Raw genomic sequence first — 21,294 nt, forward strand, 5'->3', positions numbered from 1 at the left:
GAAGGTCTACGTTTTCAAATTGAGCCAGGGACTCACCATTTAGCCCAGACAGAACAGCCTTGAACTTAAAATCCTCTTGCTTCAGCCTCTCAAGTGCCGGGATTACAAAATGTGAGCCACCATACCTGGCCAAGTTCCAGTTTCTTAATACTACCAGCCACCCTGGAGACAGTACCTAATACTACCACTTTCCAACATATTAGGTTTTTTTTTTTTTTTTTTTTTTTTTTGCGGGGCGAGACAAACATTCAAACCATAGCACTCACAAAACAGTAAGCCCCCATTTACCTCTTCTTGACTGCTGGAAACCACCCTCCGATTTTCTGTGTCTGAGAGTGGAACAGTTCCTAGGTATCTACCAGAAGAACCCTCTTTGTCTCTTTGTGGCAGGTTTGTTTTGCTTGGCATAACATCTGTGAGAGTCAAACAAGTCGTGACCTGTGTCACAGTCTCCTGCCACCTGGTTTTATGGATGGAGCAGTCAAGCTCTCCAGCCCAGACTACACAGTTTCATCAAGGTCCGAGCCCCACTGAAGGTCTCTGTTCATAGCACAGGGGACATAATACCATCACCCACCTTCGCTAGCAGTGCCCTCCAAAATATCCACATAGGAAAAGAATCCTAGACGACACCTGCTTCAAAAATAAACCACAGCTGGCATGAAAACCCTGGCCCTATGGTGGGCCCTTCTTTAATTTCTCAAGGTGTATTGCTATGGGGTGATTACCTGTCACTGTGGATTCTCATTCATTTTGGTTCACGGTTCAGTCCCTGGCCAGTGGCTACCCTGCTATAGTACTGAGAGGCAGAACGTCATGATGACAAAGTGTCATGGTGAAGAGGAGTATGGGGTAGAGGCAGCTGCTCATTGCAGCCAAGAAGCAGGGAGGAGAGAGAGGAGCCTAGGACCAGATGTAGTCTCTGGGGACATACTCCCCCATTGGGCACTTCCCTCCAGCTAGTCCTCAAGTTCCCACCCCAACTCCAAAAGTTCCCATCACCTCCCAACAACTGGAATCCATCAATGGGTTCATCTTGAGGTAGGAGCCCCTTGTAATTTAATCACTTGGAGTTGAATGGGTTCAGCCATTTGCAGGGTAGGGGGCGACTACCTGGGATGTCCACTCCTCCTCTTCCAAGGTTTGCAGAAAGCCCAGCTCTGTCCAACCAGAGCACAGAACTGGCTAATGGGGAAGACAAGCATTGGGCCAAGCATAAGCCGTCCTTGGGAAAATTTTGTGCTGGCCCCTGAAGATCACAGGATGCTGACCCCTGAACTTCACGGGATGCTGTCTATCGTCGGCCATCAGCACTCCATGGAGACAAAGTGCTGGACACAGCCTCTTTATGTCCTTGATTATCCCACATTCATTCCCATACGTGAGGCATTAAAATACCAAGCGTGGCCCAGTGCTGGTTGCGCATGCCTTTAATCCCAGCGCCTGGGAGGCAGAGGCAGGTGGATCTCTGAGTTTGAGATCAGCCTGGTCTACAGAGTGAGTTCCAGGACAGCCAGGGCTGCAACACAGAGAAACCCTGTCTAGAAAACAAAAACAAAAAACAAAAACAAAAAACAAAAAACAAAAAACCCCAAGTGTTAACTTTTATGCTTATTTGTTACATAAAACCTCACCGTGTTTAAGAGCACGGCTCAGAAGCATCAATAATGTTCCAGCCGCTCTGGAATCTTCCTCATCCTCTCCCAGAGTGGCTCCTCGTGCAAAAACCAAACCTCTGCTGCCATTAATCAGGAACTCTCCTTCCCTCCTCCAAGGCACTCCAGCCCTTGTTCCTTGTTTTGTTTCTGAGGGTTTGGTGGCTCTGGATGCCTCATTTAGAGCACCTCTTCGGGATGGCTTACTCCACGTAACAATACTTTTCGAGGTTCATCCATGTAGCATGTCAGGATTTCCTACCTTTCTGAAGGCTAAATAATATGCCACTGCATGGATAGATCATGTATTTGGTGTGTGTGTGTGTGTGTGTGTGTGTGTGTGTGTGTGTGTGTGTGTATTGCTAGAAAAGTGCTCTACTGTTGTGGAATGTTAATTTCACCAAGCAGAGATATGTCACATTTGTTTATGTGGCAGAATATTACTTTAACTGTATAAAGGTGTGTTATATTTGTTTATGCTGCATTTTTTTCAACATGTAAGGACGTGTATTTAATATTGTAACAATGTGTTGCGTTTGTTTCACCTTGCCTGCCTAAGGCACCTGATTGGTCTGATAAAAAGCTGACCGTCCAATAGTTAGGCAGGAGAGGAGGTGGGGCTGGCGGGCAGAGAGAATAAATAGGAGGGGGAATCACGGCTCAGGAAAAGAAGAGGATGAGGGAGGAAGCGAGGAACTCGCCTAGGGCAAGAAGCCAGGCGGCCCCAGACAGGAGACGCAGTGAAAGGAAGATACACAGAAGGAAAGAAAAGTAAAAAGCCCTGAGGCAAAAGGTAGCTAAAGAGAAACAGGTTAATTTAAGTTAAAAATTAGCCAGAAATGAGCCTAATCTTGGCCGAGCATTCAAAACTAATAATTCTGTGTCATGATTTGGGAGATGGCTGGTGGCCCAAAAGAAAAAGCCTGGTACATTCCATCACTGAGTTACATTCCCTGTCCTGCCCCGAGACCACACTGTTGGTATATTTATTCCTTGATGCACAATGTCAGGTGGGTCCCACTTCTGCCCATTGTGTATAATGATTCTCTGGGAATAAGCATCATGGCTACAGCAATAGATTTCTATGTCACATGTCAACAAAAGAACCCAGAACTAACCTAAAGATATGTAATATGCTAGAGAGAAGGTTCTAGAATTAGAATCTTTATCACCAGAGTCCTGTTCTTAGTTCCTGATGAGCCCCTTCATTCCTAAATATGAGCCATGCCTACCTCCCCACCGTGAATTTTGTTACAACTGCTGATCGCCTGTTCTAGTCCTAATATTGCTTACATTTATCCATTTTATTCCTAGATGTAATCCTGTTCCAAGCAATAGTCTCTCCACATCGTGGTTTTGTGTATTGTTTATAAAAGTTTCTCCCGTACATAAAAGTAAATTCTGGGGCTGGCAAGATAGCTCTGTGGGTGAGGGCATTTGCTGCCAAGCCTAGCGACCTGAGTTAGATTCCCAAGGACCTACATGGTAGAAGGAGAAACAGACTCCTTGCGAGTTCTCTGACTCCCACAACTGTGTCCTGGCACGTGTCCTCAAACTCACTCTCTCTCTCTCTCTCTCTCTCTCTCTCTCTCTCTCTCTCTCTCTCTCTCTCTCTCTCACACACACACACACACACACACACACACACACACACACACACAGTGAATAAAATGTAATAAAAGCTTTTAAGGGGGAGGGGAAGAATATGAAATGAAAAAAAATAATGTAAATTTAAAAATCTCACCTACTCTAAACAAACTGTCTCTCTGCATCACCGAAGTTCACCTATTCTGCTACTAGAACATTCTGATCATCTTGGAGAGTACTGATCGAAAGAGATGGCGAGATAGTGTTACAATGAAGACTGAAGACAGCTCTGTGGACATACATAGGAATGTTCCAGTTCCTGTTTCTCTCACCCAGTCTGCTTGCTCAACAATCAGCTCCCCATCTGCCTCCCTGTTCCACGTCAATGGAAGAGAAAGGGACAGAGAAACATTTTCATCAATGGCAGGGAAGCCTGTCCCATAGTCTGGCTTCAAACTCAGTATGTACTACCGGAGCATGTTGTTGAACTCTCGATCCTTCTGATTCCATTTCCTGTGTCCTGGGACTAGCGGCATGCACCACCAAGTCCGGTTTCATCTTAGATTCTTAAATATTTAATCTACACAGAACTTTTAGGAGGTAGATACTCTTGTCACAATTAGGTAAGGTGCTTAAAGAAATCATGGGTGGGCTTGAGGGATGGTTCAGTGACCTGGGTTTGGATACTCAGGACCCACCGAAAAGCTAGGCACAGCAGTGAACATCTGTGATCCTGGCACTTCTATGTCGAGATGGGCGAGACAGGAGATGCCTAGAAGCTCATGGGCTAGCTATTCTGATACATAAAGTAGTAGGTAGCAAGGGTCTCTCTCTCAAGGCGGAAGCCTAGGACTGACGGCTGAGGTTGTCTTATGAGCCCCCTACACGTGTGCATAATAACAGCCCTGATCTTACCATGAAGACTCAGATAATCCATAGAAAGTGCTAAGCAGGATGTTGCATTTAACAGGCACTAGTGGCCTATGCTTCTCATCAGCACACAGATCAGAAAGCAACTGAGGCCCGGAGAGGGCTGAAGTACTTGTTTTGAACCTGCAACACCAGAGCTGAGGCTGCTCTGGACACTCTGGGAACACCTGGTTCTTATTCTTGGCAAAAAGCTCTCATCCTTGTTTTCATGGTTTTGCCTGGAGTTCAAGAGCCCTCCTCAGCTCTGCTATGGGCCCTGGCTGTCCACTCTGGAGAACTCAGCCCTCTCACACCCCGTGTTCAAGGATCCCTTCACGCACCCGCAGCCTCCGGGCTGGGAGCCGTTCCCAGGTGCTTCCCAAATCTCTTGGCTGCGCCACTGCCTGGCGGGTCTTCAGCTCAGTCGCCTAGTGCGCAGTAGCTAAGGCCCCAGGAAGGGAAGCTATGGTCATAGCCACACAGTAGGAAGCTCAGTGACACCCCTGTTAGGCCTTTATCATAGGCCCACTTTTCAGTCATGCTGTTTGCAAGGGAGTCAAGATAAGTAAGTGTGCTCCCCCACCCCACATCTCCCCACCCTCCATCCCCATCTTCATCTCTTTCTGGGGTAGGGTCTCTTGTATCCCAGGCTGGCCTTGAACCCTATAGCTTTGGACGACTTTAAATTTTGGATCCTTCTGATTCCACGTCCCAAAGTGTTGGGATCACTGGCATGTACTACCGCATCTCGATTATGTGATGCCGGAGATGGAACCCAGGGTCTCCTGACTGCTAGATGTATTAGTTTGCTTTTTTTTTTTTTTTTTTTTTTTTTTTGTTGTTGTTGTTGTTCCTATAAAACACTGACCCAAAGCCACTTGGGGATGAAAGGGTTTATTTGGCTTACATGCCCTGATCGCAGTCAATCATCTGGGGAAGTCAGGGCAGGAACTCAAATAAAAGCAGAGGCAGGAACCATGGAGGAAAGTGTTTTTCTGGCTTATTCAGCTTTCTTACACCACCCAGAACCACCTGCTCAGGGGTGGAACTGTCCACAGCGGGGCTGGGCCTTCTCCTATCATTAATCAAAAAATTGACTCCACAGACATGCCCACAGGCCAGTCTGATGGAGATAATTCCTCAACCCAGATTCCTTTTACCTACATATGTCTAGGTTTATGTCAAGTTGACAGAAACTTGCCAGCATGCCAGGCAAGCATGCTACCATCTGAGTCACACCCCTGGCCCCATTCCCTGTCCATGTGTACAGATGGGCTCAGGGACCCCAGGAATGCTAGACCTCAGGACTCCTTGGTGAGGCCTCATGCCCAGCCTGGACTCTCTGGGCCCCAAGGATATGTGGTGGCCCTGGAAGTCCCTTGGACTGGTTTCTGGGCCCCTCTTCCTTGCTTGGGCCCTGGAACCCAGATGTTTATTGAGCAAAGGTTTCTCATGTTGTATAACATTTAGACAGACCCACTGGCCACTGCCCAGAGCAATTCAGAGTAAAAGTGCAGCGATGGATTGGTAATGTCTGATGTGAGCACAGGCTGGGGACATGTATCATGTGTTCATCATGTCTCTCTGCCTTGTTTAATAACCCTGAGCTGGGGCCTCTAACACCATCTCCCTAGGTCAGGCCTCTGAGGTGTGCACTCCCAGGCCCATGTGGCTGTCCACAAAGAGGCAGCTCTCAGGAGCAAGCATTCTGTCCAGCAGTGGAGACGGAACTTGGCTGTGAAGCCTGCACTGTCTGAACAGGCATGAGAAATCCTTGCAAGTTGGCAGAAAAAAGACAGGTACTCTAGGTTGGAGGGGTGTGTGTATGTGTGTGTGTGGGGGGGGGGTCTGTATAGTCTTGGCCAAAGTCCCACAAATGTCAGGGAAGAGCCAGTGTAGTAACAGATTATTGATGTCTGACACAGACACAATGTAAGACATGGATTATTCTTCCATCATCCATCCCTCCCCCACAACCCAAGCACTTCTCTCTCTTAGAAGTGCTTGGGATTAAACCCGGGGTCTCAGGCACGCGACTACGAAAGCACTCTACTAACAGAAGCTGAGGTACAGACGGGTTCTTTCTCCCCGTCCCCCAACCTCTGCAGTGCTGGGGACCCAGGGACTCCCGCATGCCAGGCAAGCACTCTACCAACTGAACCGTATCCAATCCAACAGACTGGTACTTTAAAAATCCCACAGTGAGTTGCACGCCAGCCCTTCTTGCCCAATAAGATGCCACCACCCTTTCTCCTGCTTGGCACCCAGCTCCTGCTTTGATCCCTCCAGGGAAACACTGTTTCGTCACCTCCTTCCAAGGAACCCACCCCTTGTAGGGTAGCAAAGGTCTGATTATTAAAAATCATCCTACCGTGGGCCCCAAAGAGACCTGCCCAGCCGTCTCCATCCTTGGCGTGGCAGCTTGCCCAGAGCCAGTCAGCACCTTTGGTGGCCCTTCCTAATTTGTTCTCACCTGCAACCATCTTACAGCTGCTGGGTGCGCGCGCGCGCACACACACACACACACACACACACACACACACACACACACACACGGAGCAACGCTTTTGGAGTCCAAAACAAAACACCGAGGGCAATGTTAATAAATAAGTAACACTTTAAAAATCAGAATCTCCAGGCTGGTCCACACGGGACCGACTCAGTGTAGTCCCAGCCACCTGCCAAGCGGGGAGCAGTCATGGGAAAAGCACGCAGAGTCCCCAGGGTCCCTGCTTCCCACAAAGCTTGCAGGCCAGGGGCCTGAGGCTTCCCTTCCTCCATCTGAGGAAGGTGGACAGATAAGCACCACTGTCACTGACCCTGCCAAGTGAGGAGCTAGATCATTTCCTGAGAGCCAGAGGGCCATGGGAGGTGAGCTGGGCTCCGTGGCGTCCTCCCTACCCCAATCCAGGAGCAGCAGCTGGCATCCTGCCCAGGCCAGCCACAGGGTCCGGCTGAGTGGGCTCTAGGACTTGTGACCCACCAGCCTGACCTTCTGAGCATCACACACTCTGTGCCACCTGGAGCCAGAAGGGAAGACCCCCAACTCTAGCAGAAGCCGCCCTCAGCAGTGAGTGACAGCTGAGGGGTACAGTCTGGGAAATGACATCTCTCTGGTATCACCTGGTGGTCACCTTTCAGGCCGGGCCTCCTTCGAGCCCGAGGGGTGACTGACGTTGCATTTCCTGGTCCAACCAGGGGTCAAGCCCTAGTTGAGAAACTCCTGGATGTTGAAGTTATATATCCAGGCCTCTTTCTCTGGTGGCTTGGGTGTAAGATTGGGAGGTCAGAGCCAGGCAGTGGTGGCGCACGCCTTTAATCCCAGCACTCGGGAGGCAGAAGCAGGCGGATCTCTGTGAGTTTGAGGCCAGCCTGGTCTACAGAGTGAGATCCAGGACAGCTAGGGCTACACAGAGAAACCCTGTCTCAAAAAAACAAAAGCAAAAAAAAAAAAAAAAAAAAAGATTGGGAGGTCAGTCTATATATAACCTGGAGTCACCAGCAGTGACATCTACAAGGGACAGTGTGAGTCACAAAAGTGACCCCACAGCCAGCAAAGGTGAACTGATCTCTGTCCTGGAGTTATGAGCAGCCCTCAGCTGACAAGGGCCACGCCTGAGAAGAATTCCTTTCCCCTGCCTGCCTTTGAGCAATTCCACATCCCCGGGCCCCGCTTTGCCTTTGGAGGGAGGGGGGCTGTGCAGGTCTCCCTGGCAGTCAGAAGTCAAGGACAAGCAAGCATCTCGGACAGGCCCCTGCCTGAGCTTCAGCTCCCCCACCCCCACCCTCCCCAGTGGCTGTGGGAAGGGGCTTTACTGAGCCTGGAGGAACCAGGCCTCAGGAGCTACTTGGAAGTGGAGCCCAAGCTCTTCCGGCTGAGGTATTTCCGGTTAGGGCAATCCCTGATCTCTCTCTTCCCCCGACACTGTTCATGGGGTCAAGAGCATCACAGCCCCAAACAGAACAAGAGGGCAAATAATTTAAAAGGAAGCCTGTGCCTACTTCCTATCTCCTGTGTCTGTGTCCTCTGAGCCAAGGTCACTTGGGACTGGGTGCAGAGTGTAAACGTGACCTGAGGGATGGGTTCAAGTCACTGGGGAGGTAACAGGAAGGCTGGTGACCCCATGTCCCGGTTCCTCCCTGGACTGTCCTGGACCCTCGGAGGCTGGCACAGCTGCTTGGGTCCAGCCCGAAGGGGGTGGGGTGGCAGGAGAATTGCCCTCCAGTGCTCTAGGACTTAGCATCTGAGAGGTGAAGGGATGCTGAGTCCCTGAGGAGAGACTGTCCACCAGCCCTGGCAGCTGTGTGGGGTGGCTTTGCCCATGGTCTTCCACTCTGGTTGGCCCCCTTGTAGACTCCACATCCTCCTGGGTGGCCTCGGGTTCTGGCAGGAGACTCCCAGGAGTGGAGGAGGCGGGGGGTGGGTCCAGGCTGGCACTGGGACCTGAGGCCTTCTTGGTGCAAGATTCACAGCACAAGCGGTGGTAGCCAGGGATGGAGCAGTAGCGGTCCAGTACCTTCATCTGGCAGAAGACGGACCTGTCTCCCACACAGGGCTCCACTGCACAAACACCGAGGCAGAGGGATGCCCATCAGAAGAGGACACGATGACTTGCTCCACCAGCAATCCTTCCTCCTTCTTCTGCCCTGGCTGGAATCGCTACATAGCTCATTCCAGAGGGGTCATAGTTCCACCCAAGAGGACAGAACCCTTCCACAGGGAAGAGAAACTAAAAGCCCCCACCCCACCCCCAGCATCAGCATCACTGGAACTTTGATGGTGAGGCTAATTGTCAGGTTCTGTGCAGACCTACTGCCCCAGAACCTCTGGAGTAGGGCAGCACTCTTTTAACAAATCTTCCAACAACTTCCAGGGCGTGGGGAAACCCAAGAACTATGGCTCTGTCTGGTTCAACCATATACTCGGTTATACATTGTCTTCATCAGGAAGCTCTGCCTGGGGAGTCAGGGCTGGGGCCTGAAAGTCTAGACTCCACCAAGTGTGAATCTAGAGGAAGCTGGAGCCCCTGCCTCCCCTAGCCACCCAATGATCCCTGCAGCCAATGGTCAGGCGAACCTGTAGGTCAGTCTCCAGCCACTTGTCGGGGTACAAGTGGAGCATTAACCCCCTACCACTAAATCTCAAGCAAGAACATTGTGGCTGAGGTGTTCCAAAATGCTGCTAGGATTGGTCCAGGCACAGCTCTTTAGAGAAAAAACGTGACGGCAAGAGCGCCGCTTTGGACTAATTGGTGCTCAGGACTGCTGGGATCAAGAGCAGGCTCTGGAGCTGAGACAATGGAAGCCAGTGGCCTCTAGATGGCGCCAAAGCTCCAGAGTCCAAATCAGCTTCTGCTTTGAAAAATTTGCGTGTGTGTGTGTGTGTGTGTGTGTGTGTGTGTGTGTGTGTGTGTGTGTGTGTGTGTGTAGGGGGGTGGTTGGGGAGTGGGGAGGATGGAGGGACAAAAAGGTCAAAGGGTTGCATAAGGTCACATCTTTAACTAGAATTGAATTCTGCTCTTTCTACAGCTCATCTTGCCTGACCCCGGTTGGAGGGAGCCAAGAGAGGACTCTGGTAACCTAGGGAGGAAGTGTAGTACAGCAGGTCCTTGTTCACAGAGACATAAAGGAGAGACCACAGGAGGGAATGAATTGCTACCCCTGTGATGAGCTCCCTGCAGTATTGGAGGACGCTCACTCCCATGGTTCATTCTCTCAGCTGCCCTGGGGAAAGCAGTTTGTATCTATGGCTGCAGATCCCCAACGGGTGGATGCAGACAGGCTTTAGAATTCAGAACTCTGGGGCATGCTTTGTGGATTTCTAAAACAGGACGCCCTCACAACGGTGGGACAGTACCTTGTCACCAAGCATGGCAATGTCTCTGCAGCAGAAAAGCCTATGTGATTTCTTGTCAGTCTGGATCAAGTTTGGTCACCATGGGAATAACACCAAACTTAGAACCCAAGCTCTCAGGGTTAATGGGACTCGTGTGCTGCGGGATGTCTTTCTGTAAGCTGTGAATATGTGTTGCTCTGATTGGTTGACAAATAAAGCTGCATTGGCCTATGGCAGGGCAGGATGGAGCCAGGTGGGAAAATCCAAGAGAGAAAGGAGAATGAAGAGATGCTGCTAGCTGCCACCAGGAGGAGCAAGATGTAAAGTACCGGTAAGCCACAAGTCACGTGGCAAGGTATAGATTTATAGAAATGGGTTAATTTAAGATATGACAGCTAGCTAGCAAGAAGCCTGCCACGGCCATAGTTTGAAAATAATATAAGCCTCTGTATGTTTGCTTGGGTCTGAGTGGCTGCAGGACCAGGCAGGACACAGGAAAAGTTCCAACTACAATCATGGAAGAGGACATGGACCAGACTGGCATCATTCATACTCTCTGAGGCCACCCAGGCAGGTAGGCATTAGGTCTGTTCCATTGTCAGGCTCCAAACCCTGCAAGGTTGGGGGAGGGGAAGGGCCCACAGCTATGCTTACTTGTTGAAGTCCTGTTCATGGGGGTCAGGGGTCTGGATTGGGGTTCCCAGTGTCCCACTTTGGTCACAGGGTCCTGGACCTCAGCCTTCACTGTAGAGTTCTGGAGAGCTCCTGTGAACAGAGACAGAGCTGTAGTATGCACACACCGGTGGGCATCTCTTATCCAGAATGCTTGGGACCAGAAGCACTCCAATTCTAATAATTTCTCCTGGGATTTGGAATACTTCTACAGACTTGATGAGGACTCTTGGAGATGAGACCCACGTCTAAACATGGGTGCATGGGTTCCTTTCTTTCTTTTTTTGTTCATGTATTTATATTTTGTTGTGTGTGTACAAGCATGGGTATGTGTGCCCCAAGCATGGGCAGAGGTCAGAGAACAGTTTGGACGGTCAGTTCTCTACTTCCACCCTGTGGAGGGAGAATCTCCACGGAGACTGAACTCGGTCATCAGGTTTGGTAGCAAGTGCCCTTCTCTGCTGAGCCATCTTGATGGCCCCATTTGTTTCTTACACATAAAGTGTGCAGGGAATTTTGTACAATGTTTTAAATGATTCGGGAAGTGAAATGAGGTTTGTATATCAAAGTGGAAGGGGCTGGGAAGGTCTTTTTACCCTCAAGGATGCTGGCTAACTGGGTATTCTATTTTGATCGCAACATATCCTATGCAGTCAGGAATGGAATCTTCCATCTGCGGCTGCATGCCGGCCGGCGCTCCAAAAGTTCTGGATCGGGAAGCATTTTGGACTTTGGATTGGGGATGCTCAACCCGTCTTTGGACTTTCAAAGGGCCAGGATACGTGCTGCTGCTGCTGCGTGGTCACGGCCAGAGGATTGGGCTGGGCCTCCCGCATCCTATCTGCTCACCTCTGCAGGCAGGCAGGCTGCAGACCTGCACCGTGTCTGGCTTGACTCCCTCGCACTGCCCGAGGGCATTGGAGATGTTCCGGCACACCACCTGCCGCTGCTGGATGCCCTCTCCACAGGTGGCAGAGCACTGTACAGGAGCAGGAAGGCCAGGCGCCACAGTGCCAGGGGCGGGTGGGTAGGGGAGAGAGAAGAGGGGGCAGTGAACTCGGCGACAGAAAGTACCAAGAAGGTTGCTTTGCCTTCACTGGATCAGATGGGCGCGCGCAAGGCCTGTGGCCTCACCAGGACCCTGCCACCGTCAGGTTCTCCTGAGCCAGTATGAAGAGCGCTCCCCAAGCTTGGGACTCCCCAGCTCTTTCCACAACTTGAACTGTGAACACGACTCAGGAGAGGTCTTCTGGGACCCCCGATTCCATCCACCGCAACCTGTGTTCGCCGGCTCTGCTCTATGCCCGATTCTCACCTATTTTATGTTTCACTCAGGCGGGCTCCTCTAACTCTGACTTAACCACGTGACATGACCTGGGGCTTGCAGGAGCCTGGATTGTGGCACTGGCTGCCACACTGGCTCCGTCTCCAACTCTGTGAACCAGGAGAGTTGGGGGCCAGACCTTCAATAATGTTGGGGGCTCCTTTAATCCAACACTGATTTACAAGGGTGTGTCCTCGGGGTCTTCCTCCCAGGAGAGGCATCACTCAAGGAGAGAAGGCAAACGGACCTCTGTGTGTGTATCAATGCCACCCACCTCCTTTCCTTGTATCTGACACACTCCTGACTGTGATAAACGGACTGAGGGGCACTGGGGGGGGGGCAGGGTCCCTGGGGAAGTCCTATCACCCAGTGTGACTGGGCCACTCTAGGTACTTCCTACAGCCTCTCCTAGCAGGATGGGGAGGAACTTGGACTGGGACCTATGACCGTTGATCAAGACCTAAGAACCAAAGGGAACCAGGGAACGCATAGCTCCTCCTCCCGTGTGCCTGTCACATCCTCTGTAACCCTTGCAGGTCCGGCTGTGGTGTGTAACACCTGTCACTGCCTTGTTTGTTCCCTCACTGATCTGAAAGCTCCATGAGGGTGAGAGGCCTGCCTGTCCAGTAATACTGGACTTCCAGCTTTCCCTGAATAACATCCGGCATACAGTTGTTGCTCAGTAAATATCTCTGGAACGTAAGGACGTGCCTTAATTTGTTCCTCTCTGACACGGGAGGCGTGAAGAGGTGAGAATGGAGGCAGGAGTTTCATGAAGAACCATCACGCACAGCGTGCCTGAGGGCTGCTCTCCTTCCACCTGAGAAATGTCAGCTCAACGGTGGGCCCGGAAACTCCGCCCACGGGTGTATCGGAACTCAGACTCCTCCCCTCGCCACACCCACTTCTGTCCCACATGCTTCCACCCCCTCTGCAAGGATCACTCACCTGGGACCAGGCTCCCGTCCGCCACTGGGCTGGGCAGGGCACACGGAGGCATGGCCTCTTGGCCTCTGGCCGGTTACCTAGGCAAGCCTTGGCTGGCATGGCCTTGCGGGTGCCGTTGGAGAGGGGCAGTAGGCACTGTACTCCCCGGGTCTGCAGCCCCAGCTTCCCGCAGCTCCGGCTGCAGGCACCCCACTCTTCGGCCACCCACCTGGAGACAGACAGGACAGAGGTGGAGGGAGACTGGAGCACAGGGACGCTTGCCCTTGGCGCTGCATCCCACCAGAGAAGGCATGTGCTTCGGAAGGCTGCTGCCTCGTTAGCCGACCCCGGGGGAGGTCGCTAGTCTCGCTTGCTGTCTCCTTGGGTAAGGGAAAGGTACCTATTTAAATCCTGGCCCCTCAAGTGTCCTTGGGCGGCCATGAACTCCACCGAGCCTCAGTTTCTCCCCCATCTTTTCATCGCGTTTGCTCTAGCACGCCATAAAGAGTTCAGAGCTACCATATGAAGGAACTGTACCGGAGGCTGAGACTCCAGGGTGCCCGCAAACACACCACAGCCACCCTTCTTGTGGCCGTCCCCTCTGGTGGGGACAAGAGTGTGACCAGGCTTGCTCTCAGCACCCGTGGGACTTCAGCACCCGCAGCTCTATAGCGGGGGTGGGGGAGGGGTCTGCAAACTTCTCAGCTGCAGAGCCAGGGATGAGTTAGGTAACAGTGTAGGCATTCCAGGGGTAGAGGAAAGGGGCCCCCCACTCCTTGTCTTTTAGCTAACTGGTGGGGGGAGGCACATTCTCAAAGTCAACCCTTCTCTTTAAAGGACAAATCCTGCCAGGTGTGGTGGCATATGCCTGTAATCTCAGCACTTGGGAGGCTGAAGCAAGAGGATGGCTGAGAGTTGGAAGCTGGCCTGGGTTGCTAAACACACACACACACACACACACACACACACACACACACACACACACACACACACCCCAGAGATGGGAAAGGGAGAGAGAGAGTTGAAGAGGAGGGGGAGGGAAAAAGAAGGAGGGAGAGGCAAGAGAAGAAAGAAAATCACCCAGCAAGCCCTCAGATTGGTTGGGGAATAGCCCCACCCTCACCCCGAATCCTAGACAGTCCTGCATGCACGCCTCATGATCCCAGTTGTAGGAAGTCCTATGGATGACAGCATAAACTAACGGGGGCAGGGACACAGACAGGGGTGACATTCTGTCCTGGCCTGAGTGTGCACCAGGGTATCACAGTGGACCAGTGCTGGCTATCAGTTCCCATCCCGGCCCCATCACATGCCCAGCCCTGGAGAACCCCCAGGCTCAGGGTACCCCTGTCCCCAGCCGGGGGACACTCCCAGGGAAGCAAGAATGTGAAGAAGACCCTTTGCAGTTTCCTGCCAAGCAGCGACCCCCACCTCTCTGGGGGTCCCTGGGCAGCACCGCCCCAGGCTGAGGGGAGCAACCTGGAGTTCTTAAGCCCAGCTCAAGTACCTCCCTTCAGACTCTTCTGAATAATCCTAAGAACACGACCTTGGGCTCTGAACAGCCTGTTCCTCAGGCTAGGGAATCTTAACCAGGGATTAGCCATGGTGGGGGGCTGGACCCCCAGGTAGGGAAAAGGTGGTAGATAGCATTCTTGCCTGAGTTAGGAACCCCCTGCCTCACCAAGACAAAGCCCAGGCTCTATCATTCAAAGAATGCCAGTTGGGGAAAACCAGGTGGGGTGCCTTCCTCTTTGGGGCAGTGGAGATTGGCAGTGACGAAACCCAACAGGGATGGCTGGCCATGGAGGGTGGCCACAGTGCCAGCCATGCGCCCCCCAAAGACCTGGTTGTAGGCTTTGTGCGTGAGAAAGTGCTGGCGTAGCAACTCCAGCTACTGTCCTCATGGGCCAGGGTGGAGAGAGGCAGGGATCCGAACACTCACGTGGGCTGGGGACACGGGTGGTGGTTACATCGCCGTCGAATAGGCTTGGGCCTCTTTTTGTGGTCACACAGGTGCCGCTGCACCATGTGGTGGTCCCGGCGGCGCCGGCAGCCATATTTAGTGAACTGGATTCCTGCAAAGGTCAGGCTGCTGTGGGCCAGCTGGAGGCCTTCTGTTCCAGACCTCCTGACCTGTTCTTGTCCTGGGGGGGGGGACTTTCTAGAGAGCCTCTTCCCCTCCTTGTCCCAGCACTCTGTCCTACACAAGTGACTTTTTATTTATTATTTATTTATTTATTTATTTATTTATTTATTTATTTATTTATTTATTGTTTTTCTCTGTGTAGCTTTGGCGCCTTTCCTGGATCTCGCCTGTAGACCAGGCTAGCCTCGAACTCACAGAGATCCGCCTGCCTCTGCCTCCCGAGTGCTGAGATTAAAGGCATGCGCCACCACCGCTCGGCCACAAGTAACTTTCTATAGGACTCTTCCCTCTGCCAGCCCTGGTGAAGGGCAAAGTGGCTTCGGACAGCTGAACAGACAACCTGCCCTGCAGCCAGCTCTTGGAAGCCCCGGCTCCACCCAATGCCCTGCTCAGAAAGGTTTCTAGGCATGGGGAGATCATCAAGGAGACACTGAGACAAGAACCCACCTCAAGCCGAGCGGTGGTGGCGCATGCCTTTAATCCCAGCACTCGGGAGGCAGAGGCAGGTGGATCTCTGTGAGTTCGAGGCTAGCCTGGTCTACAGGCGAGATCCAGGAAAGGCGCCAAAGCTACACAGAGAAACCCTGTCTCGAAAAACCAAAAAAAAAAAAAAAAAAAAAAAGAACCCACCTCAAATGGAGACGCTTCTTCCTGAGTCCCCCACCCAGAGTCTCTGATCTGTTCTCCCCCACCCCCACCGCTCCCCACAAGGAACTGTAGGACTCCCAACAGCGGATACCTCCTCCACAGGCCTTGCTGCAAGGGGACCAGCTCTTGAGAGCCCACTCATAGGTGTCCGTCTCTTCCAGGAGCACGTTGTTGCTGCCGATGAGGGGCAGCAGGTCCTCGTGGATGACGTACTTGTAGGCCAGGCTACCTCGGGGCTTACCCTCCGCCGGAGGCAGCACCTGAGGGGAAGACAAGAAGGAGGCAGTGCAGGGCCCGAGACAGAAGCAGGTCCAGTGGGGTCCAAGGGGGTCAGGAATACGCTGGGGACTAGGCAGAGGGCCTGGGACATGTCTCAGTGATACTGTAGCCTACAAACCCTCCCCATGAGGGAGTCTAAACACAGATTGACACAGGAGGGGGGCGGGGAATCATAGCCACCACCTGGAGCAGAAACAGCCACTGCCCACAGCCACCGGGTTCCGAAGTGAGCTCTTGGGTTGTAATTGAGACACAGTCCACAGCATGTAATCCACCCTATTCAAGTGTGCAGCCCAGCGATTGTTCAGTACTTAGTACAAACTCCCATTCCCTGGAATAAACACCTGCTATGTATCAAACCCAAGAGCAGCCAGGACCAGGCCATGAGCCATTCTCTCCCCCAAAGACCTGCATCCAGAGGAGAGGAAGACCCTAGGCCCAAGTCTTTGGCATCCAAACTGTCTGACTTGAGCAGGCTGCCAGTGAGTGACTTTTTTTTTTTTTAACTTTTTTAAAAAATTTATTCTTTGTGTCTTTCACATCATGCATCCCAATCCCACCCATCTCCCACCCCCTCGAATCTGCCCTCTGCCCCTGCAACCTCTCCCACCCCAAAATAAAATTAAAAAAAAAAAAAGGAAGAGAGGGAAAATCTCGTCATGGAAGCTACAGTGTGACACAGTAAATCACGCAGCAAACCCCTTTATCCATACATCTTTACATGCAGGCGTTGTTAATTGCAAAGAATCTTGGTTGGGTTTGAGGCCCCTGCCTGGTCTCTGCTATGGTATTGACACTGGGTCCTCACTGGGACTCTTCCTGGATGTCCTGTTGCTGCCCTGTGTCATGTAGATCCTATAGCCCTGGGTCTGTAGGAGCCATGCTCCCCCTCCCCCCCCACACACACACCTGTGCTCCAGCAGATCACAGGTGGGATGGATGCTGGGGTGAGACAATATATAATCCTGGTTCTGGGCCTGGGTAGTTGCAAGGTTGGTTAGCCCGCCATCTCTCCCCTGTCTTCACCAGGGTGAACTCACCAGCATTGTCCTGGCGAGTTCACCCCTTGCAGAGATGAGCAAGGGGCGGGGCCAGTTCTTCAGCTTTTACATCCTCAGGGTCGCTCTCCCACACCTACACCTTCATGGCCAGCTCTACTGTGTTGCTCAATTGAGGTGTAGGGGCCATGCTCCCAAGTGCTGCAGCTGATGAGGGACAGGGACAGCTCTCTCCCTCTTATGATGTCAGGGCCAGCTCTCCCACTTGAGGCAGGGGAGTGGGGTGGGGGTAGATCTCTCCCCACGCATGCAGCCACATGACAGATGAGTAATGGGGACAGTGAGCAACCTTTTTAACGTTCCCTCTTTCCTCCTCTTCCTCTCCACAGCTCCCCCCACCCCACCCCACCCCACCCCCGCCTTCTTCTTGGGTCTCACATTGCCTACATAGGCCTTGAACTCATTCTGTAGACCAGGCTCCATCCTCAGTACCATAGACCAGGCATGGAGGTTCACCCCTGCACTCTAGGCAAGCTTTCTACCAGCTGAGCGACATCTCCCCCTTTCCCTTCCTCTCTCTTTTTTCTTCTTCTTCTTCTTCTTCTTCTTCTTCTTCTTCTTCTTCTTCTTCTTCTTCTTCTTCTTCTTCTTCTTCCTTCTTCTTCTTCTTCTTCTTTCTTCTTCTTCTTCTTCTTCTTCTTCTTCTTCTTCTTCTTCTTCTTCTTCTTCTTCTTCTTCTTCTTCTTCTTCTTCTTCTTTTTAAAGACAAAGACTCATGTGACCCACCTCCCAAGTGCTGGGATTATAGATGTGTGCCACCATGCCTGGTCATTTTTACTTCTTACTTTTTTTAAAAAAATTATTTGAGGGCAGGACTGGGGAAGGGGTAAATGCCCTGGTGTGAGTATGAAAGTCAGAGGACAAGCTGAGGAAGTGAGTTCTCTCCCTCCACCATGTGAACTCTGGACACTGAGGTCAGGTCATCAGGCTTGGCATTGGCACCAAGTGCCCTGAAGCAGGAACCATCTTGATGGCCTCTCTTCTTACATCTGGACAATGTCCTTTAATGCACAAATGTCCCCAGGTTGATGAAGTCTAATGCTGTACATCTATTCCTTTTGTTGCTTGTCTTGTTACTGAAGAACAGAGGGTCATGAAATTTTACCCATTTCCTTCTAAGTGTTACAGGCTACCACTCTTTTTTGTTTTGTTTTTTGAGACAGAGTTTCTCTGTGTAGTTTTGAAGCCCATCCTGGAACTCACTCTGTAGACCAGGCTGGCCTTAAACTCACAGAGATCCTCCTGCCTCTGCCTCCCAAGTACTGGGATTAAAGGCCTGCGCCGCCGCCGCTGCCGCCGCCGCCACCGCCACCCAGCATCAGACTACCACTCTTCCATTTGGGCCTTTCATCTACCTTGAGTTGTTTGTATATGGCATGAGGTAGAACCTCAACCTTTTCTACGTGAAGGTCGTGTTGACTCAGCATCATTGTTGAGACTATTTGTACCCTGAGCAAACACCAGCTGGCTCCAGACACACACAAGGATGGCCACAAACACAAGGTGAATGGAAAGGATGCATTAGAGGGAACTCTCACACCAGCAGCCTCAGAATTTGCCCTCCAGAACACCACTGACCATTGAGGGCAATACCAGGAACACAGCCCATCCAAGGCCCCTGTTGTCAGGTCAGGCTGATGACAAGGGCACAAAGCTTTTGTAAACCAGTCTGAGGAATTACCAATTCCTGCTCCATGAGCCCTGGCCTAGGGAGTATGGGCAGCAATGGGCCTCAGTTAGGAAAAGGGCCCTGTCCCCTTCTCAGAGGCTGGCACTGCCACAGTCCCTTCAGGACAGCTGCCGTAAAGGTCCAAAAACCACCTTAGTCCTCACACATCTATTACCATGTCACAGTGCACGTGGATGCTGAGGGATACTGTGAGGGCACATGAACTAGCCTAGCCCTAGCTTCACAGAGCGCCCTTCCAGACCCCACTTCTCACCCCATGCAAAGGAACACATAACCGCTGCATTCGGCCTCCCACACACCTGGGGGAGGCCATTTTAAAATGGACCAGAAAGTGGCCACAAAGGACAGGAAAGGCCACCGCAGGCAAGGAGGCTCACCAGGACGTCGATGGCTTCAGGCAGGGGCCCACTGGTCTTCAGGCTGTCCTTGGTGTCCTCTGCTGCGTGCTCCCACTCCAGGCCCAGTGCATTGAAGGTCCTGGTAAAGGCCTCCTTGCCCTTGGGGCTGAGGATGAAGTTTCCGGTCACGTGGTTCTTCACCGCTGGCCAGGGGAGAGGGGCAGAGTTTTCTATTCCCCTCTACAGAGGCCCATGACTCTGACATTCAAGGCTTTCCCAGGAGGCCCCTCCTCGGGTTCCTCATCTACTTCTCCCCCTGAGCTCTCCCATCAGGACCACCTAGAAGCCCTCTGCACACCTGTCCTGCCTCTGGGCCCAGATGTACACCACCAATCCTGTATCACTCCTTCTCTTCTTCCACACTGACGAATGGCCACCTGTAGTTATGACTCAGTTTAACCTTCTTCCAAAAGCCCAGCCCTCAGGGATGTTGCTGTCCCTGTAGGATCCATAGCAAAGCCCAGAGCACAGGAGAGGAAGCTAGTCACAGGGAAGTCCCTTTGTCCCTGGGCAGTCTCAGTTTTTCCCTTCTCAAAAGTGAGACTGATCACTGTAGCCAGCACCCAGGGTTGGTAGCTCTTACAATAGTCCTCAACACACACACACACACACACACACACACACACACACACACACACACACACACACACCATCCCAGGCAATGAAAGGAACTCATGTATGTAACAGACTCTGTAACCTGTGATAGGTACCAGTTACTGCCACTGTTGCCATAGAAACGACAAAGGCATGATGCTGGTGTTGGGAGATTAGGACCCAGGATAGTTCTGCCTCATCCCCCATGAGTGACTAAGAGCCCAGAGAAGGCCCTGAATGGACCCCAGGCCTCAGTTTCCCTGTGGTCACTGCATGGATGAGTTATGGCCTTTCAGGTGCCCTCAAAGCCCAAGAGTGGGATCCACCGCAGCTGCGCTAGAAAGAGACAGCTCCAGGAAGCCTGAAGCGTCTCATATTACCAATAATAATCTAAAACGATGATTGGAAACATTTTTGTGATAGCCGAGCTTGCCAAGAAACATGGCGTTTCATGTTAGTGTTTGTGATGGATAAGTGGAAAGCGGTACGACTTGGTAGCCGAAGAGGCTGAAAAGGCCTCTGGGACGTGCCACAGAGATACTGTAGCCTACAGACTCTCCACGAGGGGGTCTGAGCAGAGACTGATATTGGAAAACACAGGCACCCCCTGAAGCAGAAGCAGCTGCTGCCCACAGCTGCCAGGCTGGGTTCCAAACTGAGCTCTTGGGTTTGCAAGCGAGATGCAATCCACACCGTGTAATTCACCCGATTAAAGTGTGCAACCCAGGGGTGGTTTAGCACACTCAATCATCATCCATGTGTAAGCTCAGAAGACGTCCGCCACCCCAAAAGAACCCCAGCACACATAAGCATTCATCCCACCTCTCCCACACACAGGCCCTACCACCGCGGATCTATGGGATGATTTTATAGAGGAATCTCTTTTGGATATGCTTATTTTTTTTTGACTGCCAATTTCATTTCAGTAAAAACCAAAGCAAACCAAATAATAAAAACATCTTTCATATTGCATTAATGTCTTAACAGGAACTTTAAAAATTGAAAAAAAATGTTTATTTATTATTATTGGTGAGGGGAGCATGCGTGATGACCTATGTGTGGGGTCAAAGGACAACTTTGTGGAGTCAGTTTTCTTCCACCTCTTAGCATGGTTTCCAGGGATCAAATTGTGGTCTTCAGCTTGTGTGACAAGAGCCTTTACCTATGGAGCCATCTTAATGGCTCTTAACTTGAATGTTTATTTTGTTTTATTTTGGGAGAGGTCTCACTATGTACCCCTGGCTAGCCTGGAATTTGCTATGTAAACCAGGCTGGCCTTGAACTCACAGGGATCCATCTGCTTCTGTCTTCCGGGTATTGGGATAAAAGGTGTGCATCACTACCACCACTAAGTCTGACCTTGACTTTTAAAGTTTAATCTGTTTAGGGGGTTCTAATTTGTGTGTGTGTGTGTGTGTGTGTGTGTGTGTGTGTGTGTGTGTGTGTGTGTACATGCACACGTTTTTCACATATGTACATGTTTGTGTATATGTGTGTGGTGTAACATGGAGGCCAGGAATCTTCATCACAGTCTTCCTCAGTCACTCTACCATATTTATGTCTTTACTTAT

At 51.5% G+C, this 21,294-nt stretch overlaps 1 protein-coding gene across 2 annotated transcripts in view; it reads right to left on the reverse strand.

Moving 5' to 3' along the window:
• Positions 1 to 7,573: 7,573 nt before the first annotated feature.
• The window catches only part of Adamts14 (ADAM metallopeptidase with thrombospondin type 1 motif 14), a 74,100-nt gene continuing 60,379 nt past the window's right edge, over positions 7,574 to 21,294 (reverse strand). For both annotated transcript variants that reach the window (XM_037199630.1, XM_028886166.2), the window contains exons 16-22: positions 19,109 to 19,272; positions 15,796 to 15,964; positions 14,853 to 14,985; positions 12,932 to 13,139; positions 11,509 to 11,638; positions 10,642 to 10,752; positions 7,574 to 8,712 (exon numbers count right to left, since the gene is read on the reverse strand). In XM_037199630.1, the coding sequence (XP_037055525.1) occupies positions 8,237 to 8,712; positions 10,642 to 10,752; positions 11,509 to 11,638; positions 12,932 to 13,139; positions 14,853 to 14,985; positions 15,796 to 15,964; positions 19,109 to 19,272 (1,391 nt within the window). In that variant the 3' untranslated portion in view covers positions 7,574 to 8,236. The remainder of the gene's footprint in view (positions 8,713 to 10,641; positions 10,753 to 11,508; positions 11,639 to 12,931; positions 13,140 to 14,852; positions 14,986 to 15,795; positions 15,965 to 19,108; positions 19,273 to 21,294) is intronic.

Source organism: Peromyscus leucopus, chromosome 16_21, assembly GCF_004664715.2.
Source record: "Peromyscus leucopus breed LL Stock chromosome 16_21, UCI_PerLeu_2.1, whole genome shotgun sequence".
Classification (NCBI taxonomy): domain Eukaryota; kingdom Metazoa; phylum Chordata; class Mammalia; order Rodentia; family Cricetidae; genus Peromyscus; species Peromyscus leucopus.